Source organism: Mycteria americana, chromosome 1 (genome assembly GCF_035582795.1).
Source record: "Mycteria americana isolate JAX WOST 10 ecotype Jacksonville Zoo and Gardens chromosome 1, USCA_MyAme_1.0, whole genome shotgun sequence".
Classification (NCBI taxonomy): Eukaryota; Metazoa; Chordata; class Aves; order Ciconiiformes; family Ciconiidae; genus Mycteria; species Mycteria americana.
In genome coordinates, this window is record NC_134365.1 from 135,877,531 (window position 1) to 135,902,200 (window position 24,670).

Consider the following 24,670-nt stretch of genomic DNA (forward strand, 5'->3'; position numbering starts at 1 on the left):
CTTTGAACATGCTTGCCCAGTTATTCCAAAATATAGTCCACACCTGCTGGTCACTTGGGCGTGCTTGAAAAAGCAAGTATTTGTTATGACCTTTAGATTTAGCTAAGTGATGTCTTCTTGGCAAGACCAATACATACCCTAGTGTTCAGTTCACTGGCTAGGCATGCAGCGGGGTACCTATTCCTTTGTTCTATCCTTTGCCTGGAATATTTTAAACATATTATAAATATTTTAAACACTTAGAGTTGTGGAGGGGTGTTTTATTGCTCTTCTGTTTTCCTTTTTTCTACGTACAAAATAGTATAAATAAACCATGCATTTTTAAAGATATTTCAGTTTTCATGTTAACAAGGTGAAAAAGTAGATCTAAGCAGTAACCCTGTAACGTTCTTAATTGTGCAAACTCTGCTATGTCTAGCACAGAAAGAAATGCTTCGTTCTTTTTACCTAATACCATTATATTTGAAAGAATTTTATCTGTAACAGTAGTTAAATTAAAACTTAGAAGGAAAGGTGATTTTTAAGGTGATGGTGATGCATGTTGATGATCACAGTGCTAGCAGCTTCCCTATGAATTACTTTATTAGCTAATTCAAATTAATGGATTTATCTCATATAGCTGTTCTGCCTGGTAGGCTCTAACTTGTAAGGGTGTCTTATAGGAAGAGGGCAGAAAGTTCACATAATGAAATAATCTATGGAATAGGCTTTGAATTACTTGAATAATAAAGAAACGTGAAACTTCAAATGGAAGCAGACACTTCAATAAAGGCATTTTGTTTTTAAATCAGTTCAGTTTAATGAGATAGTAAATATTTTTAAGACCTGCTCATATCCATTCCCAGAATCTGAAAAACCTAAGGCAATTAGTAAAAATTGAACCAGCAGAATTTTTGCTGACCTGTCATGGTTTAACCCCAGTGGGCAGCTCAGCCCCACACAGCCGCTTGCTCGCTCCCCCACAGTGGGATGGGGGTGAGAATTGGAAGGGCAAAAGTGAGAAAACTCATGGATTGAGATAAAGGCAGTTGAACAGGTAAAGCAAATGCTGCATACGCACGCAAAGCAAAATAGGGAATTCATTCACTACTTCTCATCGGCAAGCAGGTGTTTAGCCATCCCCAGGAAAGCAAGGCTCCATCGCATGTAACAGTGACTTGGGGAAGACAAATGCCATAACTCTGAGCGTTCTCTCCTTCCTTCTTCTTCCCCCCAGCTTTTACTTCTGAGCATGACATCATATGGTATGGAATATCCCTTTGGTCAGTTGGGGTCAGCTGTCCTGGCTGTGTCCCCTCCTGCCTTCTTGTGCACCCCCAGCCTGCTCGCTGGTGGGGTGGGGTGAGAAACAGAGAAGGCCTTGAGGCTGTGTAAGCACCCTTCAGCAATAGCTAAAATATCTGGGTGTTATCAACACTGTTTTGGTCACAAATCCAAAACATAGCACCATGCGGGCTGCCATACAGAAAATTAACTCTATCCCAGCCAAAACCAGTACGTGATCCTAGGGGGGAAAATTGCTATAGTTATAAAGTGAGTCCCATGAGATTTCCATGGCTACTGGTTAGCAGAAGAGGGGTTTTTTCTGTTCTGAGTAAGTGGCTTGCATCTTATGAATCTCACTGACCTTTTGTGGTGATGATTGTTTTTCCATTTAAATATAATCCTCCTTCCTTGGAAGCAGGTTAGGGCTTCAAGGGCAGTAGGAGAGACAAAAACCATGCAGGACAAAGAATAGCTGTCAATTTGCTCCAAAGGCTTCATAGCTTATTTAGACATACCTGTGATTACACAATTTACCAATGAGTCAATTCTCTGGAGTAGGCAAGCCATAAAGACCTACAGAAAGTGCACTTTTACAACCAGTCTAAACCAATCTGTGTCCATGCTGCTCCTAACAGGGGCAGGTTCCCTCCCCTGGCAGCCCGTTCCTGCAGCCTCCCTTATGTTAGCACCAGCATTTGTGCAGCCGTTCAGCCATATGGGTCAGGGAGTTGCTCCAGATGGCAATTAATCAGTTTGCAGTGGGATTTCTATTAGAGTGGGGTTTCTTTCAGGCTGATCATCTGTCTGATCAAGCTGACAGCCTATCTGCACAGGCACGAGCAGAGGGAGGGAGATGCTGTGACCAAGAAGGGATGACTCCACTCCTTTCACAACAGTATGGATGTAGATTGGTGTAATAAGCCTGTTGATTCCTTTGACAACAGAGTTGGGGTTTTTTGTGGGGTTGATGTCATATATCTTGGTATCTTTTGTAGTCAAATGGTAAGTGTTGTGACTTTCAGCCCTAAATCACACCATCCTAGGAATCTCCTCCAAAACCGTACTCACACATTTCCTAGAGCACTTCCAACTCACATAGTGTTCTCAGTTTGCTGGGAAATACATGTGTGCAAAACAGAGTACACAGTCAGATGCCCATTGCCCTGTCAGCCAAGAAATTATGTTGCTTCTTATACATTTACAAATATATAAGCAATTTTTTAAAAAAAGTTAAAGACCAAAACATTTAGAAAACTAATTAGAAAACTAATTGATCAGATAGATCACTTGGAGGATACCCTTATTTATCATCTCACCAATTAATACATTTTTCTAGGAATGTGTTAAATTTCTTCTGTTTCCTCCCCGGTGCAGACTGCCTGCCATATTGATAGCTGTGTAGGACTACTTTGTTTTGCAGGTCATAAACTGGTTGTCTTTTTTAGTTCATAGAATACTTGTCACCCTACCACAGTGTTTAACTGGATATATGTTCACTTAATCTGTGACTTCCTTTGTTTTTTAACACAAATTTTCAGGCTCTTTATCACAGCCTTCCTGAAGTCTGAAGTAGGGTTTCCAGCCACTTTGTGTTTTGCTCATAAACTGCTGCCATGAGTTGAGGTTGAGGCCATCTGTCATCAGCTTATGGCATCAAAAGCAGAGACAAATAAAAAAATGAATGAGATTCAGGAGTTTACTATGTATTTTACTGGCAATGGCTAATTACTGCTGTTCATAGAAATGCACATCTGCCTGGGTTGATTCAGGGACAGATCTATATTTTTACCCGTAATTTGAGTACCTTACCACATCATAATTGTTAAAACGCTACGCTGGGAATAGTCATTGTGGAAAAACTATGATATTTGTTAGGTGACCTGATAATGATGGTAAGTACACTTTATTGCATTAATTGGACAGTTGTTATCACAGTAAAGGTAACAGGGATTTTTCTGTGTGACCTGTGCAATGCCAAGCTACTCACCTACCACTGGCCCTTTTTTAATTAATTGTTTCAATAGTCAGATTATTTTAGTAAGCTTAAGTAGTTGTGGGATATAAAGTTCTACAAAGAAAGAATAATCATGTTGCTTACGTTTGATCTCCTGTTTGATTTAAAAATAGTTCCTTTGTATGAAGTATTAGAACTCTTGACACTTGCCTATTCCGAAGACATTTTCAAACAGACTAGGTGATCTTGGTTCTTGGGACCTGTGGAAACAATATTCATAGTCTAATCTCATAAGCAACATGCAAAAATAAAGGTCTTCTTTGGGTGGAAGAGCTGCATTTATGAGTAACTGCTAGGAAACGCTGAAATGCACAATGCTAGCTTGGGGTTCTCTCCCTTTCTGCAGTATTCTAGATAGTCCATCACTATAGTTTATGCAAGCCAATTAATTACAAAAAATTACAAATAAGATGTTGAAGAATGTCCCTTTGCCCTTAGGTTTCCTTCATGTTGAGATGCTGTAAACATCTGAAGAATTATTCAGGACACTACGGTGTCTAAAATAGGCTTTTTTGACAGGTGTTAAGGAGAAATGAGATAAGGTTAATCCATACAGCATGTCTACTTACTGGAGATTGCTCTCTCTGACACATTGCTATTACTCTTGGTGCTACAAAGGAAGAATATTTCGCTCTCTCATTATTAATTGCAAGTTAGCTATCAATTTACTGTAACCCACACAAAAACTCCAATAAAATATCTCTTCTTTTTGATCCAAATGCAGGAGTGATAGTCCAAAAGTGGAATTAGTGGGCAGTACAGTTTCCAGCACTCTAGAGAAAGACTCCTCTGAAAGAAGCAATGACATCGGTAAGTTATAGTGCTTTTTATAGTTTGCCTACGAAATTCATGGCGTAAATTTCTGCTTTTTAGTGACTTTGTTATGATCCAAAAGGCAGATTGAGGATTTGGCAATGAATGTGATTGCATTTATATCAAATTTTAACTGGAGGATTAAAGGATCATTTCTGCTTTACTTAAAAAAGTTTTGTCTGGGTTTTCTGTTTAAAAAAAATTTTAAAAAGGAAATATGGAATGGTGAGCTATTTTGAATAGGAGGGCTTTTGTTATTTCTGTTTAAAAGTCTGAAACAAGTGAGATGGCCAATGATAATAAGTCATACTAGTTTAACAGATGTAATATTAGTGCTGCCATATTTTTAATGCTGCAAAAGATTGTGGTTTTGGTGCAGTTAGTAATCTTTACACTTTCCAGTACAAAGGAAGAGAGACCCAAATTCAGGCCTATTTGAATACATTTTACTGCAAACACCAATTAAAAGCAGTCTAAATTTCTCCTGAATATAATAATTTGTGTTCCAGCAACACGAACAGTTTAATTGGGAAATCACCTGGAAAGGAGCAACGCTAGGTTATTTTTCTGTCTTCTCTCACCCTCTTTCCTTCTCAAGTTGGCAGCGCAGGAGAGATGTTTGCCGGGGTGGGTGCCGCAGTAAGGAGCGCTTGGAAAGCAAGGTGCTCTGACTCTTGTCCCAGGGCTGTAAGCAAAAGCCGCGACAGCCATCTTCTACCTCTACTTAGTAATACGCCGGTGGCAGCTGCTGCCGTCGCTCTCCTCCGCAGTCGCAGCTGTGCCGCGAGAGACCTGTTTTTGTAAAAGGCAGAACCAGTAATGGTTCTGAATGTGTAAGCATTACTACCTTTCGCTGGTGGCGTTAAACGTTATTTCGGTGTGGTGGTACTCAGACTGCTTTATTAGTAAAACATTTCTGTAAAATAGGATACTTTCAACAGCCAAACCTGCCTTTTCTTCGGACTTGAAAGCAGAGTTTTAAGTTAGAGATGGATTTTAATTGCAATGTAACAATAAAATGCTAAATCGATTTCACATAGGTTTATGAGCTTCTCAGCATCCATATGTCTGCTTTTTTTTAACCTTCTGCTGTTGCTATGGTTTATGATAGTAACATTCTTCTGGAGAAGCAAGTAGTATGTTTTTTCCAGATTTTCATTTGGGATAAACATGGAAAGTTAGAAGCTTGTGATAAATTGCATGAATGTTTTTATTGTAGAGATTAATATAAAGGAATGGGATTGAAATGCAGTCAAATTCTACCATTTAGTGTTTGTTACTCGTGTTTACAAATTTGCTTCAAAGCATGTAAGCTTTTGCTTACTTGAAAGAGAAAGCTATGACTGCAAATAGCATATAGTAGTCTGATGGAAGTAAACTTTTTTAATCCTTGTGCTAGTTTCCTTGAATCACTATCAGGATAAAAGCTTAGAGTGTTTTGTATTTTTCTGGGGTTTTTTTAACAACCTATAAAAGGCTAGGTAGGAAATTTGATTTATAATAATTTTCATGCAATTCCAGAACTTGGGTGGGGTTTTTTTGTGTTGGGGTTTTTTTTTAATGGAGAATAGCAGCCAACAGAGTCCATAAACCAAAGCACATACACAACATGTTGCAAAGGGTTTAGCTGATGACCTCCTGTTGCCACTAACAAGGGGAACCCATTGAGCCCAAGGATAAAATAGTGTGAATACTTAGATAAGTATAACTTGATAGGGTCAAACCAGAATGGCATTCACAAGGGCAAATCATGTCATTCGAGCCTTTTAGACAACTCGTTAAAAGAAAAAAGAAATAAATTATGATTTTGGAATGAAAGTGGACCCAAAGATCATAACTGATATGAACTTTCAGGAGGCTTTTGACGGCTCGTGTAAAATATTGTTAAAGAAATAAACAACCTTTTAAGGGAGGGTAGAGCAATAAATTAAAACTTAATAAGCCAAAACAACTCACAGGGGATTAATGTCTTTTACTATGAGGAGAGGTTTGGAGTTCAGGACAGTTTATAGGGCAGTGTAATTGGAAAGATTTATCATAATGTGTTAGATTTTTTATTTATTTACAAAGAGAACAATGGGTTGGTGAAATGGTGTGGCTAAATGAGTTATTAGTAAAAATGGTGGATGAGTGAGTGAGGTCGTCCCAGTGTATTCCAAAACACTGATGGGTCAGGCAGTGTGAATCCAGATAATATTTAACTGTGGTATGTGTTACCAGTGTTGCCCCAGGCTCATGTACTCTGTGGGGAGGACAGCCTCAGCTTCTCCCGAGGTTCATCCTTCCAGTCAAAATGGATCTGATAAATCTAGTCATTTGATGTCTTTGTAATCCAAATTCACACGAATTAGAGTGGACCTATTTGACAGACAAGGTGGGGCTTAGCAGTAGACTTTGAAGAAAATGGAAGTTAAATGGCCATTGCAGCAGCTCGGGTGTATGACCATTCTGGTTACTGGGCTCCTCCTTATTCCTCCATTGGCCCCAACACCATTCCCAGGCACTTAAGAGCTCTCGGGGAGGACAGAGGAAAAAACAGCAGACAGTTGCAAGTTGCCTCACCCTCTTCATGCTTGTGCTAAGTACTGATGGTGAATCGTGGACTGAAAATTAATACTACAGCACACTCCTGGCTTTTTTGCACTAGTGATGTTAAGCTGGATAATGGCTGTCATGTTCTCAGTGTTTCCATCCTATAGCCAGTCTAAAGCTCTTGTTCTTTCATTCAAAGCAGAGAGATGTAAAAAAAGCACTGGAGAGACCGTTTTGGCTAGAAAAGCAAACCATACTAAAGCTGGATGGAGAGCAGTTTTCCATTCTGTGAAACCTTTTTGAGAATTTCTAAGTTGGTTCCTTTTCTTTATCATGATGAGACCCAAACCTTTATGGTGAGGGAGGAGAAGATACAGTGTCCTTCCATATGCCATCTCCTAAAAAACAAACAAGTGAGTAGCAACAAAAAAATCAGTAATTCCATCAACAATTGAGAAGCAGTTTGCAGAGGGGAACTGGGGAATGCACATTCACAACTTGTATTCTAAGTCCCCTATTCTACTAGATCAACGTGTTAAACATTGCTTTTTTTCAGAAGATACGTTTTTCTATCTATTTTCTAAGTAATATTCCATCAGTGGAACAGTGTTGTCTAACCAGAAGACCCCACACCTTTAAAAACACCTTTAAAAATGTTCTCACCCAACTTTACCGATAAGGAAAGTCACAAATGCTTGAGCAAGGCTGAGGTGATGTGTAATACTGTGCATAATGTTCTGTCAGTTGCATATATAAAACGTTATTTTTATGTAGATGTTAGCACATGGCTTGATTTCACTAGCATGTTCTGCAGAGTTGTGACTTGACATTTAAATTTCTTGATAATAATACAGCACTGATTACAATTTTGCAATCTGTACTGACAAGTGCAAGTCCTGTTCAGCAACATCACTGCTGATTGTAGATATAATGGCAGCTATTACTACTGTTGTTCATGCCTTTGCTTCTTTCCACAATTTTTACAACAAAGCATTGGAAAACTAGCCTTCAGAATATATTATTTAAGAGGAACCATTCCCCATTTCTCCTCACTTCTTCTTTTGTTTTCTTTTTCCCTGTTTTCAGTGATGCCTTTACTTTCCTTTCCACACATCTTTCATCCAGCTTTTCCTATTTACATCTCTTTGCCATGGGTAACTCTTCTTCATTTCATGAGGGTAAGGCTTTTTTTTTTTCTGTTTCTTTTCTGTCCTGTGTTTGCTTTAGTTGACAATGCATAACAAATACAAAAAAGTGTTTTGTACAACACCTAATGTGTACATGGCTATTACAGATTTTTTTTTAATTAAAAGTTGAAATTGAGTGTACTGTGACAGAAAATTTTGCACCATAGCATTGAAACGAGAAATCATTACAGTTTATTTTATTTTACCATAAGACATTTTAGTGATATAAGTGACATGTACAGTTTGCACGCGCTGTTTGTCAATGCTGTGGTTTCATTAACCTGTTCTTACAGACAGATGGTGTCATCGCAAAGTTTAATGCATATATTTGGTTGTGATGTCCTTACATGTTACAAACCAAAAATATTTAGCAACATGCTAGGATAGTTCTCTAGTCTGAAAGAAGAAAAAAAAAAAAACAACAAAACCAAACATAGAAATTTGAAGAGCGCTCATTAGCTCTCAGTGGAACGTGCACAGTTGTGTCACCCAAGACTTTGTCTCCAGTAGTTACATCACAGTAGTTACATTTGTTGTAGAGTCTCATGTACCAACAACTGTTCTGGATTGACAGTGGCTTTTTGAGCTTAGTTTAAAATGCTTCCAAAGCAACATAAGCTACACTGAAAGTAAGCCCTGTTCTACCAACAGAAAAGTAGTCCTTATGTAGAATTACATTGATTTAAACAGCTTAAGTTAATGCCTTATGGCATAACTTGACTTTTTTTTTAGGTTACATGTTTCTTTTTAATTTCACAAATAATTGTTATATCGGAGGGCCAGTGCAATGACGGAAACATCTAGTGCATATAATATCTTACTGGATCAAAACCTAATGCTTCCAGAAAATTACTGCATTATTCCAATTAATTATTGGTATTGAGTTATTTCTGCAAGTCAGGATTAATCCTAAGTCTTTTAACTATATGTATACACACACTTTGGAATCCTGCAATCCTGAAACAAGACTTGTCTATCCAAAATAGGCTTGCTTTGAAATCATCTAACACTTAAAATCATATGGATTTAAGCTAAGTGATTTAAAGAATAAGCCACAAAGAAATAAAAATGATATATCTACTGTGGAAATGCTCAGTTAATCCACACAAGAAGCGGTTTCTGTGCTTTGCAGAAAGACTGAGCTGCACAGGCGCTTCCCACACAGAGCCAAGCGGACACGTCTTTCCAATATTTTTCCTGGCTCTTTACACATTTTGCATAGTATTTATGAAAGCAGTTAATAATCTTCATCAGTGCTAACATAAGGCACATATGCCTTCATTGATTCCTGCTGAAACATATAGTGCTGGTATGAATGTTCTTAAGAGATTCCGTGAAAGCTGGTTAATGTGAGTCCATTTTTCAGCATTCCTCAGACTTTAATCTTCAGAGCATTTCCTGGTGGATCATGGAGTACTGGCTGAACCCACGTTATTAGCCGTACTCTTTTTCTCTCCCTCCCCCCAAGCCTGGTGCTAACTTGCCTGGAAGGGTAGTTAAAAATACCCTACTTGAAAATATCTAATAAACAAACAAACAAAAAAATCTTCAGTAGATCGTGTTTCCTTGAGTTGTATTTGCAGTTGTTCTAGAGCTGTTACGTGCTCATATTTGTTAGGAGGGGTGATGCTGTGCCTCTGACTGGAAGAAAAAGTGATCTAATAAGATTTGGCCCACACTAGGGAAAAATACAGAGAATCTTTCCAGTAAAAAGTTGTAGAACGGAGTGGGTTTGTCTTTAAATCACAAGCTGTTATACTGTGAGACATTGTAATTATTTTACCTGAAGACACAGAGTAGAAGTTGGAAAAAAGAAAATACTGGTAAATATAAGGGTTGGAGGACAAAATGTGACTCATATAATGAAGACCAAAATCTGCCTAAACCAGTTCTTTCTTTCTATGCTGCTGTTCAGGCTCATTTTAATAGAGTGAAGCGAAGGAACAGAATTACCCAACTGGGTTAAGTTGTAATATTTATGTCAGTGAATCAAAATCACCCATAAACAGAGTTGTGAATTGTAAATATTGTAATCAGGGTTATGTTAATGGTCCGTTACATAAATGAATTAGGTCTCTTGCCCCGGAGGGTCCAGAAAAAGGCAGTAAACCAGAAATTTAAATCGTTCTCCATGTGTGTCAAATTGAGGTGCCTGAAAACAGCATATCCATTTCTTCTAGCTCAGTTTTCTTGACCTTTCAGTTCTTTCTTGGCATCTTCTGAATCGTTAAAAATAAAATCCTTATGAGGGCACTGGCAAGTGGTTAGCAAAGCTCATTATGGCAGCTTTCTACATTCGGCGATAGAAGTCAGGGTTGAAATGGGAAAAGATAATTGTATACTTTAGGAAAGGTGGCTGTCCAGTGACTGTCCTGGGAAGCCAGGTGAGCTAAGCTGGTTCCCTCCAAAGCAAAGAACCACGCAGGCAGGCCTCCCCGCAACATCGCTGTTCCACTCCTGAACACAGTAACCCTGCAGCCAGGGAGCCCTCCTGCTAAAAGTACATTACCCACGTCTTAAAAAAGAGTCTGCAGTTCATTATGGGTGAGATTCTGCTGCCCTGACCCTGGCCGGGAGCATGGCTGTATTCCTTGAAGGGTATGATGCTGTTCAGCATGGAGAGAGTAGCAGAATCTGGGCACTTGAAGTAGTTAAAATAATTGTCATCTTCTGAAAATTCCCAGTAATATTCGGATTATTGTTTGAGTTGTTTTTTAATTAGTGCTATATATTGAATGGATTTTAATGCAGAAGATTTCGTCTGCAGTATCTCTGTCTCATTTGATAGCTTTCAGGATGATTGTATTTAAAGACAGTGTGTATACCATTCCACAAGCCTATTGTCAATCTTTTAAATGTATTGAAGATGATTATGAAATGAGATCTACCTCTGTGGCTTTTGTGACATTATCTTCTTCAAATGAATTGAACACCACCTTTGCCTCATTTCTTCCAGCCCTGCTGTATTTCTGTTCTATGAAACCTCGCCGTTAGCATTCTGAATGTGTTGATTCTGCTATTATCCATCACTTTCCATTTCAGTTTTCCCAAGGTGAAATCTCTCTGCTAATTCAAAAAGCTTTCTGTCTTCATTATATATAAATGACTTTGCCCAAAGACTAAAAAACCTAACTGTAAGACAAAGTTGAGGCCCAGGCACATTTTATGCCAGAATAGTAAATGGAAGCGGGAAAAGGGGTAAGGAAGGAAGCATAACCATTTAACTTTTTCCTTCTGGGTTTTTTTTTTTTTTGGAGGGATTGAAGGTTGTTTTCCAGGAAGGTCCAAGTCTAATGAGCTGAGAACTTTTTCCTTAAATAATTGTTTTCCTGGATCTCAGCATTTTTTTAAAAACACCATCATCGTGCTTTAAATAACCATGTCTCCAAATGAACATAGCAATGGGGAAAAATATCCTATTCTTAACTGGCTTGGAAGGATACCAGGGGATAATCCTTGCACAGCTAATATTTTTCATATTCATTACATAAGTTTGCTCAGTAAGCCAGACATTTTATTGTACTATACTCGTATATTAGAATTACTCTGCTGTCTTTCTCCCCATCTCATGAATTACTTCATGAATTACGAGCTTGATCAGTGAGACAGTAATAATGATGAATGCATCTGTTTATTTGTAGAAAAAGTATCAACTATTTTTTTCATTAGGGAGTGCGACTGTTAATTGAAGGGTGCCCTCCATGTTCTATGTGTTCAACAGAACCTTCCTTACTGTTTGTTCTTACTAACAGACACAGAGAAAGCTGGACCAGTGCAGAGTTCAGGTCTGTTGGATGCTGATGCTGCCTTATGGGCAACTAACATGGCTGTGAATACAGTAAACTGGACTTTATTTTTAATGACATCCCATTTGGTCCAGCTCAGGAAGGTTTTGCATTTTGCTTATTAAGTAAATTTAAGCTTCCAGTTTCTGATAGCTAACTAAAACCAAATCTCTGCATTTAATGATCTCAGTGAGTATAATGTAGTCACACCCCTACAACCTTGCTTTCCATTTGCAAAAAATAACCAAATAACCAGTATAAGTTAATTCATTACTGAATCTACAGTATAGATGACAGCAAGGCAGAGGTCTCTTGAGTGGTTGTGTTCCTCATTTTCTTTACCAGTTTACTATATGGGAATTTTCCTGGATGAATACCTCATAGGTGCTGACCGTGGAAGGTGCTGATAACCTTAGATGCTAAGCAGATTTGGGAGCAAGAACCACATCTAAATAAGGAGAACAAACCAGGGGGGATAAAGGGCATATGGAAATACTAGAAATGGATTTACTATTTTAGCATTGTACCAAGTGTTGTCCCTTACACTTAAATAGAATTTGATTTATAGTATCAGCTGAATGGCTGTGATTTCACTAGTTTGGCAGCAGATTTTACCTGTGGAGCCTTTCCAACCTCTGCTGTGCTCTTTTTTTCAAATTCAGTGCAGGTATAGGCTGCTTTAGTTTATTTTTCTAGCTATCAGAAGTGCATTCAGAAGTGGAAAAAATGGAGGGTTCCCAGTATTTCTTGATAATACAAGCTTTGCACAGAAATGTTCATCTTTCATGGTATTCATAAAATGCGTGGAGCAGATTTTATCTGCAAGTGCTCATGGATCTTAAGGACACAAATTAATACACACTGTTTTTATCAATACATTTTACAATTTAAACATGAATATTTGATTATTCTGATAAAACATAGAACTCTAGGTAATTATTAGTTTATTTAAGCCAAAGAAACACATTGAATTAATGCCTTCACTATGTTTTTCATTGATTGTTTTCCATATTAGTGTAGATACTTATCTTTTGGAAGAACCGAGGAAGGGACAGTGGCGCTTACCATAGAAGCAGCAACACAGAGAGAGGAAAGTCATCCACTGGAGCCTTCCTAGGCTGCAAGATAACTGCTGCCAGTTTGCTGCCCCCCAAAGCAGTAGTCTGCTCTTCCTCTCAGTTTTAGCAGCTTGTATCAGTCCTCTGGTACTGATACTGATCCTTCCTTCAGCACGGGTATTTGTGTGGCTGGGCACATGCTGTTGGAAAATGAGCTGGATTAAAACTAGCTCAGGAAAAAAAATAGTAAAAACAGTTAAGTGGGAAAGAGTGGCTGGGACAAATGGAAGGATTGCTTCAGCCTCCATTTGTACCCATGTATGTCAGCCCTACACATTTATAGATGAGTGTATATTTTTGACAGCAATATATTCTCGCTGTGCAACTTAACAAAGTAACACAGTGGTGAAAACGAAGACGATGTATTAAAGTACATTACTGATTTTCTGTGTGATCTTAAGCAAGTATTTAACAATCTCATGCGTCAGCTTCAAACTGGATATTACTGGAAACGAGCTCTTAGATTTGCATTTTTTTTCCCCAGAAAATAAATTTTTACTTCCATTTCTCCTCTCCTGAAACCCTGAAGTTCTGTAGGACTCCAGATGGGTTTTGTGCAGTCTGCTAACGTTAGCTCATTTTTACTTTAAAAGCCCTGTAGCCTCACCTGATACGTTGGGTACAGTTGAGGCATTGGATTGCCAAACTCCCATTGACAGACTGGGTGACCTACCTTTGGACGTAGGTTGCACTAGTCAATAAAAAAGCAATGAGAGAAATACCTGGTAGAGGACAGTGGGGTCACAGGTTATATATAGAAAGAGTTGTGCCAAAAATAGAGTACTATTTGGAGGTGAATAACCTTAGACTATTTCAGGGCTATTGAAAGAGCTCTCTTTTTTTTTTTTCTTCTTTATTTATCTCCCAGAGATGGAAGAATATTGCTGAATAAGGAATGTCTGATCCCATTTACTTCCTAGCTGCCAGATCATGAGTACTTGGAATCAGCTTAAGTGTCCTTCAGTGCATATAGTTTATTGCACAGGCCCATTAATTCATTTGGTTTTCCGTTGTGTAATTTTGTACGATGGTTGTAATACAGCAACAAAGCTGGATCTTCAGAGATTCATTGTTCTGTAACAGTCCTGAAAATTAAGTGCCCACTATAGGTAACTGTTAACTTAAAAGCTATTCCTTCCTACATGTGTGCGATGAAAAATAGTCTCTGAATAATGAATATCATTCCAGGATCTGATTCATGTCTGAAAGTACTTTTACAGAATTTTGGTTTATCTTGTCTAAAGTACCTCTTGTATGTTTTCTGACTCATTTCTGCTTATATGCAGTAGGGCATTTTGAAATGGAGGTGAGTGAAACTGATATAACCCATAAAAATAGATGAATGGTGTTAAGCCATTTGATTCAGGCATGTAATCACGAGCTGTGGTATTCCTTCAGCCTTCACGTCGTTCTTTCACGTAAACATGCTAGCACGTGGCTGGATTCAGTAAATGCTTCCCCAGTGCATTTCACTAACCCTGAAGACAGTCGAGACTGCATTCGAGCAGACCTGTTTTTCCTGGGCTCTGTACAGCTTCAGGAGCCTGTTGGAGTTTTTACTTACCATAACTTCTGCACTACTGGAGATATTCCTCTCACCTATAGCTACTGGAAGCTATGCTGCCTCCAGCTGCAGGTGTCCGGGAACCTGCAGATCGCTTCCAGCTCGATCATTCTCATTCTGTGCTCCCCTAAGCAATTGCTGCAGGTGCAACGCTGACAGTACAGTCCTTGAGACAATGCATGCACTGTCTTATGTCTCCAATTATTCGGGGAAAAAAATTACTAACCCCTTTATAGCACGATGGAAATTTTGAAATTCTTTGTTCCATGCCATAGGACCTGTGTTGTCATTTAGCTTTCACTATGCCGAGAACAAAGCCAAAGGCTCCTCTACACTTTCCCCTTCTGCTTTATCGTGTTTGAGATGGAAGAGTAATTGTGCTTGGCAAGGGGGACTGCATTACAGCTGCCTTTGATTTCCAGGGTTTTTTAGTGCCATCATGGAGCCTAAACGTATGCAGAACACTGTGACACAATGGGGAAAATGGGATTTGATTTCTCTGAAATTAGAAAAAAATTGTGATTCTTTCCTTTTGAGGACAATTGCCAGAAAACCAAATCAATTTTATTTTATTTTTAAGACTTGGAAGGTTTTGACTCTGTAATACCAATTGCTGAGAAGCTTAATCATCCAACTACAACCAGACCAAAAGCTACTGGCAGGCGACCACCCTCCCAGTCTCTCACGTCTGTAAGTTAATTTTCCTTTTCTTTTGAAAGTATTTGTTTCTGATTCTTTTCTCTCCTCCTATTTGTGTTCCCTGGTGTTTTTACTACATTTACACAGCCATTCCTTCACACGTACAGTGAGGCAGAGAAATGCAGCTCAGGAAAGTTAGTGTCAAAAGGCTGCCGGTGTTTTGAATACTGATGTTTAAAATATTCCCTCCCTTACAAGATTTGTACCCCCTTATTTGGGTGCTGCCAGGTATTCCTTGCCAACCATGACTGAGGCCAGAAGAATCCTTTATAAAAATCTCTGGAATAAGCCTGTTTGTGCTAAGTATTAAGGACTGTGAAGGTGTCTCCCAAAAGAAGCATTTCCCTTGGTTTCTCTAGGACACTCTACCAGATTTTGAGGACAGACAGACTGTTGTCAGCCTTCAACAGCTCTCCTTGACCCACCATGTGTTTCTTCTCATTAAGCTCACAATTGTAAATATAAGGGTGATTTAAGTTTCACTCTCTAATATTTCTCTTTAGACAAGTTGGTCTCATGAACCATACTTTGGAAACCACTGCTGAGTTTTTCAGTGTCCTTTTCTTTGGGGCTTGGGGTTTGTTCATTTCTGTGCTTTTTGCATTCTGGAATATCAGCATGAGAGCAACTACTGATGGTTACCCATGTTCATGTTGCTGAAGAAAAATGAAGTGGAGGGAAACAAAAAGGATTATTATGGAACTAATAGAACACAAAAAAGAAAGCTTTCAAAATTTACTATGTACATAAATGTAGAAACATAAAAGACAAGTTCAGAGGTCTTTCTTCCCCTGTCAAATCTATGGGGAAAGGAATGGGGGTGGAAAGAACCGTTTGCAGCTTTACGAAGAGGCCGTGCACAAGGCAGCCCTGCAGTGCCAGCAGTGTGCACGGGCAGCAGCATGGGTCCTCTGAAGAGCAGCAAAGTGAGACCTGCACTGAGCAGAGCCATGGCAGAGCTGCCCGGGTGGCACAGCTGACATCCCCACGGCACAGTGCTCAGCGTCCTAGCCAAGTAAGGTACAGCTCTTCCTGCGAACACGAAGGTGCTTTCATCTTATGACATAATGCATGCAAAGATGTAAATTAATGTTTATTTCAACTCTTAAGTATATCTCATTTCATAAATGCTTTGAAAGCATTCTAGCTTTGAAAACAAGATGTAAAAAAGGAGGGTAGGGGTGGGGGACGGTCCTGATTTTAAGTATTGTTACTTTGAAAATGATAGCTAAAAATAAAAAAGTCATCACATAAATGCTTTTCTTCTTCCTTTGTTAAATTCTTGTACAATCAAAATACCTGCTTTTTTTTTCCTCTCCTGGGGTATGTGTGTTTGTCTATATAGTCGTCCCTTTCAAGCCCTGATTTCTTTGACTCACCAAGTCCTGAAGAAGAGAAGGAAGAACATGTTTCCATTACACACAAAACTATTGAAGTGTCAAGGAAATCAAGAACTGTTACAATATCACAAGTAAGTTAATTGGAATGTCTCTGCTTAACCTTATCACATGCATCTTCATTTTTGAAAACAGTATTCAAATATTTATTTTTAAAATTTAATTCAACAATCACCTGGTAACTGGCCTTTTAAAGAAGCTTAAAATGGTAACAGTGACTAAAGACTGTTCTGTGTTTGAAATGCAAGTCTAAAGTGAATTGCACAGTTAAAATGTCTCCATAACCATACTGTGAAAAAATCCTTCTAGTGTAAATACATTTCACAGAATCAGAGAAGCTAGGGACATAAATTTTAGAAACAAAGGCGCTTTCTTGCAGCTGTAAATTAAGTTTATGTTAGAAGAGTCTGTGAGCAGAGAAAATACAACTCTCTGACCCACTCCAATAGTATGTGAATTTAAATTTGCAAGTATAATCACTTTTTATATTGGTATAATTGTATTTTTATAGGCTTGTGCCATTTTCCCTGTATATTGGTAAACTATAGGATAATCAAGTACTACAGAAGGAGTATGTAGATCAGGCTTTCGAGGTTGGAGCTATTTTTTAGTACATAAGGATACGTTTAATAATACAAATTTTACATTCTAATGGTATAACAAAAGTATTTGAATGATGAAGTCACGCACTTCTGTGATCAAGTTATAAGGATAATGTTTTGCTATACAGCTCCCTCTTCTGGGAGCACTTGCATTAAGGAATGCTCTTGGGCCAACATTCGTAATTTATATGCTGGTATGCCAAGGATGTAGATGATGTTCCTGTAAAACAAGATGACTGCTATCAGAAAGTAGCTGCTTGAAGCTTTAATGTTGATAGCCAGTTAAGCTCTGGAATAAGGTATTCAGTGTGGATGACTCCAGTTGTGCCTTGCTCACTCGCTCCAGGTTTGAACTCAGCCTGACGTCTCTTTTCAGTCCAAAGGAAACTTGCATCTACTGATATAAGGGTTATCATCCATGAAAGATTCATTTATAGGTACACATTACTCATATATGCACACACATATATATAAAATGTTAAAAGAATAGTTAAGGTCATGAAGTCAAGCATTCCAGCCACTGGAGTGATTCAGCTTTCTTGGGATTATAACGCCGTTTTTATTTCTATGGTCACACTGGTTTTTCTGCAGAACATTTTCTTTAAGCGGTGCTTGCCCAGGACAAGTTCTGTGCTCAATCTGCTTGTGTGGTGGGGAAGACTATTTTTCGCAGAACTCAGTGGATCCTGTTCTTCCCTGCCCATCACACCTTCTCCTAGTTTTCATCTGACCACTAACTTTTCTCTCAGTTAATTCGTCCAGCTAATGCCACCGCCCCAGTCCCCAAGTCCTCACTTACAATGTCTCATTCTGTTTCCATACCATTTTTTCTCAATATCTTACCCAATTTGCCATTCAATTTCAGTATCTCTTTTCCAAAGATAGAGTTGGAGCATTGCCTAGTGCTTTTTCTTACTCTCGGCCAAATCAGATTTTCAGGTACTCCTGGTAGCTGTCATATAATGCACACATTAGCATTGCCAAATAACAATGTGATAAATAATTAAGACTCACCCTAGTTGCTATTGTGATAACTGTACTTGTACACTGTTCTATGTATACAATGAAGCAGCTGGTCATGTATGATAGGTGGACTTCAGTTTTTCTATACCTTGTCTAATAAGTAGAGCACTGGATTGCAATTCAAGAAGCATGAGATCCTTCTGAGCTAGCCACATGGTTCCAGGGTAACTAGGTTAATGCTGTGTTTTTCTGTTACGTTCCTGGAGGAATAAAGAGCCATTGGTAGTTATGAGGATTCACAGAAGCTTCAGTTAACAGAGGACAGTACAGTGCATTTATTTCTTATTAATATATTATCATATTGAAGTCATGGGATTTTGTTTTTACATCATACCAACAAGCAAACTTAAGGAACATTTTGCTGGTTTTGTAACACTAAGGGCAACATGTGACACATTTTTTAATTTTTAAAAAACATTGGGTGTTGAAGATTCCTTCAATGGTTAGTTGATGATCATAAATTTAATCTGCAAAAAAATACAACTTGGATTCTTGGCCATGCAATTTTGTGCTCTTCAGGAGACATCCATGGATGTAGGTATGTTCTCACAAACTTCTAAGAGAAACACTGAGCATCTTTCCCTGGTTCATTTCACTGCTAGGTCTGAGATCTTGGAAATGCTTGTTGAAGACTGGTTGTAGCAACTGTGGAAAGTCTTAATGAAGCTGTCTGAACTTCTGCGTCCCAACTAGAGCCCCTCTGATGTACATGTACAAAGATAATGACTAATCGTTATATTTATCATGCTTTGGCCAAAACTGTCCATGTTTGACTATGGGCTTTCAACATTACTGAAGAGCAGCAAAATACTTAATATTTAGTAGAGGTCTGATTTGCATAAAGCTTTCTCCAGACATTAAATGTTATTCTTTTTGTTGCAGGTATCTGATAATAAAACTTCCTTGCCTCCAAAACCAGGAGGTTTGGCTAGTGGCAGTAATGTACAACCATCACTATCCCCTTCACCATTACCTGGATTTCACTCAATTGCTATGGGAACAACAGGCCACAGGTCAAATTCCCCATCCCTGTTCGGTACTGAAGGAAAGCCAAAGACTGAGCACTTGAGCCAAGGTCAGACTGCTCTGGAGGAGCTGAGAACACAAGTTAAGGAGCTAAGAACCATCATTGAAACCATGAAAGACCAGCAAAAGTAAGTACTGCAAATCACAGCTGTAGGTGGGATGCATTCATTCATGCATGGTGGTGGCACTTTCTTCTTGAGCTCGCCTTCATGTATGTTACTCTGCACAGTTTGCCTTTGTGTTTCTGAGTGATTTTCGTCTACTTTCCTGACAGAACATGTTCAGGGGTGAGAAGCTCAGGAAAAAAGACTGGCACTATCCATCTGTAAAAGCTTTTTTTTTCCTGTGTTGTGACATAAGCAGATGTTTATGGGGTGTTGAAAAAGTTAAGTTACAAGCTATAAGCAGTGAATAAGGTTCTTATGTTGTTTAATTTGCCAGTAACTATTTGGGAACTTGTATGCATTGATCTTAATAAGGAGTGCATTTGTTCTAGTTGTAGTACAAATTACTACAAGTTCCTAAGATTATTAAATCAATTTGTTGTTTGACTGTTAGCACATTTTCCCAGGAAGCTTGTATTACAAAAGGAATTAATTGAATTGCATTTAGGACATTTGAAGACCTTTGTGTTTATGACCCTGAATCTTACTATTTTAGTGTTGAGCATCTTTACTTTCTTTAAGCTGCTCATTTCTTAGGAGAAACTGGGGCTGGCATGTAGCTCTTGCTATTCCTGAGAATATTTAACATTTGGGAAACTAAAGCTTCACTTACATTGTCAGCTGTGTGTAGCCCAGGCAAGAAAAAGAAAAGGGAAAGCAGTGTGCAGAGACTGTGGTGGAACAGAGGTGTGGGGGGAGTTTGAGAGAAGATGCGGGAGGGCATGGTTCAAGCTGGATTTAGCCAGCAAGCCCCACAGCTTCGCCTCTTAGGCTGACCCCTGCTCCTCTGGTCTCCCCAGCCCTTCTTGCAAGGGCTGCTTCCACCTACTGGTTTCTGTCTTAAGGTGAGACCACTCAATGGGAGCACAAGAAGGTGTCTGCTCCTTATAGCTATGTTCCCCTTCCCAACAAAGAAGGGTGACAGCAAATCCATATTTGGGATCGTTAAGTCTTATAAATGAAGCGGAAGGTTACATTGTATTGCTGGCATAAACAGCTTTTAAGTGGCTTAAGTATGTGTGATAGCATGGGCAGGATTTGTGTTACCAATTCCGGTAACCCACCAACAGCCAATCCATCTACATTTTGTACGGATTTGTATGGAAGAAAGGCAGCTGGGTGCTGATACAGTGTTGATACAGCTAGTCCAGAGCCAAGCCTGTGGATGTGGGGCTGTTAGGAGGAAATGTATTATTCATTAGCAGTATGGGGTGGGGGGGGTGCTGTCCTTTTATAGAGAGTCTTACTTCTCTGTAGTATAGCATATAGTATACAAGAGTATGCTGACTTTAATTAGTTCTTCAGAGAAAAAAGGTAACTAATGAAGCAGGGAAAATATGTCTCCAAGAGGTGATCTTTTGTATTTTACTAGTTTAATTGTTTCCATTCTGAGCTTTTTTTGCACTCTTTTAACAGAAAAGAGATTAAACAGTTGCTGTCTGAGTTGGATGAAGAAAAGAAAATCCGTCTACGATTGCAGGTACTTAATTATTTTTAATGTTATGGAAGTATTGGCAGGTTTGATTTAGCCTCAGGTATGGGACTTAAAACTCTGCTAAGATACTTAGATTCCAGTGAATCAAAAACTACTAACATTTCTGAAAGGGACATACCTGTTCCCTTCATAGTGTTGCCAGTCCATGTCATCTATATTGCAATACTGAGTTCTTACTGAAAAGCCTGATAATTATCTAAAAATTTATCAGCACAAGTAGACAAATTAAAAAAAAAATTAGACACAATATAGGATTCAAACCATGATATTTTTTAGTCTCAGTTTTAATGGCTCGATTTTGTCACAAATAAAATCATGTCTTTGTAAATGATTTGCTCTCTCCCAAAGCTTTATATTTTGTAGTAGGCTTGTCTTAGTGTTGATATGCTTGGGATATTATTTCATATAGCAAGATTTTTATGTCTGCCTTACAGACTGTACTCAGGTTGTCTTTACTAAAGCATCCGAAACAATATAAAAGAAGGTGCTCTGATTAGGATCCCAGTTACTGCTACCATAGTTTGTATAGTACCTTCCCTCTAGACGTTATGGTGCAGGCTTAGTCATTTGCCCGGTAGCACGCTGCCCTACTTGTGTGAAAGTGGTGGAGCTGGGCCTTTACTAGGATCGCTGACTGTGCTGCTTCCATATGGAATGACGTTGAAACTGCTTTTCTGGGTTTTGGAGAGTGAAGTACTTGATAAGTGTTTTAGTATTGATTATATTTTATATTTTCATGGTATAGGTCAACTGTACTTTTTCTTTGTACTAGAGAGAGAAAATAGAATTGTAATTTTATTGGGCTGTTCCTGCTCAGTAAAATCCTTGGGAACATGGCAAAGGGTGGCAGAACTGGGGACCCATCTGTGCTCCAGGGCTGCCTAAAGGACTTTTATGCCTGCAACCACATAGGAGTATGGCTTCTAGTAACACACAATTCATGGTCAGCTAAAATTGAATTTTTTTAGGATAAAATCAATGAACATTTTTAATGGCAGTTATTGATTTAGTCTAACAGGCCAGACTATTCAGAGGTCTGGATTCTACCTCCAAGGATGGCTTTACATCTTTATAGAGAGGCCTGCATTGATGGTTTTAAAATTATGATCGTATAGCTGAATGCTTTTACTCTAGTTCAAATGTTGCTTATACTGGTAAATGTTCAGATGCTAGCCAAGATGGCATAATTAGCTTTACATGAAGTTGAGAGTTTAACAAACAAAAGTTGCGTTAGTTTAAGAGTGCTCTGATAGTCATAAAGTAGCACAGCTCTCAGTCCACGTATTGAAGACGACTGCCTTGATGATATGGCGCAGTCGAGCACTGTGGGTGGGTTTGAATAAATCTAATACCCCTGCCTCCACAGGGTTTCCAGTTTCTGTCAGAGGGACCAACTGTACAACTAGGGCTGATGATGGTTTCAGCCACATCCTTTTACCGCACAGCTGTACATCCATCAGGGCCCTTAAGGTGCCTGGATGCAGGCTTGGTGGGGGTAGAAGGCAACCGCCATCCCTACAGCAAGACCCGTCCCTATAGGAGAGATACGATAGATTTTGCTCCTCAGCTACCAGCGCTCATTTCCAGCAGTTCAGTTTACTTGTGCCAGGTGTAAGTGCAGCAGCTGCTGCACGGACACAGTGCTCATTCTGCAAGTAATTCCTGGCAGCAAGCTGCGTGGCTTGTAAAAGTAGTAATTCAAAGAGTTTGAAAGGTTTTGTGGTACATTCAGTGACTATACTCGTCAAGCTCCGAGGGGAGGAAGCCGTGAGTGGCACCTTATGCAGCTGAGGTCACCTCAATTTGTGAAATCTGTGGAAATAAGAGTAGGACAAAACCCGTACTCGACACCTGTGGACAAGATGGAGCGTGTGCTTTTCAAGCAGCACCAACTGTGCCTTAGTTTGTTAAAGTATCAAATTTAATCACAAATATTTTGTTTGTTTTCAGATGGAAGTTAATGACATAAAGAAAGCTCTTCAATCAAAGTGAATACTTGATAGGTGGAATGTTGCATTATTCTTCATGACTGAGACTCAAATTTATGCCCCAGCCAAAATAACTTTGTGCCAAATGATTTAAGAATTGCCTCAACATCCCTTTATTTGAAGGATTAGCACAACAGTTTTTGATAGCACAACACAAATACCAACGACGAGGACAAAATTTCCACCCGAAGCAGTGCTGTGTGGCACTAGTTGTGACTGAAATTGATCTTCTTGTGCTAAACGCTCTCTACTTCAAGATCCTAGGTGAAATGAAAACTCAGGCAGTTTAGTCCATAGTGGTACTATTTTGATGATATTTTTCCATAAATAAAGTGTATTTCAGATTATCTGTTTACAAGCTTTATGATTTTGACTTTTGGTTTTTTATTGTCTTTTGTCACAGATTTTAAAATGTTTGTACTGCATATAGCCAGGAATGAATGTTAATGTTGGGGCTGGAGGGATTATTTTTGCTTCGAGATAGAACAGCCTACTTTCTGTTATGGTTTTAAGTTCTGTTAAATATGCAATTTTATGTCCCCAAATCCCCTACAATTTAAACTTACGTTGTGTACAGTAACGTATTTACAAGAAGGAAGCAAACCAACAGAAATCTGGTCTTTGCAATGATTTGTGCCTTTCTTTGCCACACACTGACTGGAGCCGGTTGCAAGCCAGGTCTCCCCAATGTAGCTACCGTGACGACTCCCGTCCCCGGTGTCCGGCGGAGGTCACCTTCTCGTGTACAGCTGCTCAGTCAGTAGAGCCAGGTTTGTGCGAGGTGGCAGGACAAAAGGGCGCACCTGAGAGCAGCTTTGTCTTGAGCAGCTGTGGCTTTTTAGCTTTCCTGGTTTTGATAGGCCTCTCCCTCAACTTGAATGTTCATTTCCGCTTGATTTTCATTAGATGATTTAAACGCCCACCTCTGTCCCCAATTTTGCACAGAGTGAACAGAATATGCATTATTAAAGCAAAAATAAATAAAAGTAATCTATAAAACGTGAATAAAAAGTTGTATTATTTCATGCACAAGGTTCTCTATCGTGTGACATTGTTTCATTTGCTGTTTATGCAGTATTGTTTGCTACATTATGTTGTACACTTACAGATTGATACACTTTATAGTGCTGTTTTTGCAGCAGGACTTTCTTTTCCTCATTCTGTTGAACCTGATGCTTACTTCATTTCTTCCAGTTTCTCTGTTTGCTTTCCTCCTTTCAAAATAAGGTCTCCCATTTTTCTGTCCGTGGTTTCATGTGTTCTTTACTAGCCGCAGAGTATCTCATACCTTGACAGCAATCTCTGTTGAGTTTATACAAAGCGTTTAAATAATGATATTTTTGCATAGTGTGGAGTGAGTGGGTGAGTGATATTGGTGATGCTTCAGAGTGACAAAAAAAACTACACAAAGGATCTGTTTGTCATCTCATCAAATGCTAGAGCTGGCTCCAGCCAGCATATCCTGTATCACAGCTAACCACCCTGCCTGCCAGGAGCTGGATGAGACGTAGCGTTCAGTTGGCTGGTCACGTTCACACATGGTTGGCAGAGTTCCCATAATCTTTTTGATATGCATAGATATATAAAATACCCACGCTACCATACCCAAATCTTGCTTTATGGGTCTCAACTGGCAATACGGAACCTCGCTGTTGGGATGATTTCGTCTACCATAGCATCTGCTTCTATTGTAACAGTGGTGTCTGAGATTGAAAGATCGGATGGTGAAACTTGAGAATTTTTTTAAAAGTCCCAATATATTGCTCAATGTACTGAAACAGAAGCACTAATAAAATATTTTATCACTGAAATGCTCTTATTTAACATTTCTAAATAACTGCATTAAAATATTTTTGTACAAAGAATGATAGTCCCACCATCGCTTTCCAGCAGTAAAGATTTCTAGATTATTCCATGGTTTTTTTAGTAGCAGAGTTAGGAGAACAGGAGGAAATGAGGGATAAGGAGTAAGAATTCTGTTTGGGTTTGTAGTCATA

At 38.9% G+C, this 24,670-nt stretch overlaps 1 protein-coding gene across 4 annotated transcripts in view; it reads left to right on the top strand.

Annotated features, from left to right (window-relative positions):
* Window positions 1-24,438, top strand: part of SH3KBP1 (SH3 domain containing kinase binding protein 1) — a 234,139-nt gene extending 209,701 nt beyond the window's left edge. For 2 of the 4 annotated variants that reach the window (XM_075521489.1, XM_075521469.1), the window contains 6 exons: window positions 4,005-4,090; window positions 14,860-14,969; window positions 16,324-16,449; window positions 18,883-19,154; window positions 20,607-20,670; window positions 22,636-24,438. In XM_075521489.1, the coding sequence (XP_075377604.1) occupies window positions 4,005-4,090; window positions 14,860-14,969; window positions 16,324-16,449; window positions 18,883-19,154; window positions 20,607-20,670; window positions 22,636-22,677 (700 nt within the window). In that variant the 3' untranslated portion in view covers window positions 22,678-24,438. The remainder of the gene's footprint in view (window positions 1-4,004; window positions 4,091-14,859; window positions 14,970-16,323; window positions 16,450-18,882; window positions 19,155-20,606; window positions 20,671-22,635) is intronic. The other 2 variants (XM_075521479.1, XM_075521461.1) reach the window with 2 other exon arrangements.
* Window positions 24,439-24,670: the final 232 nt, after the last annotated feature.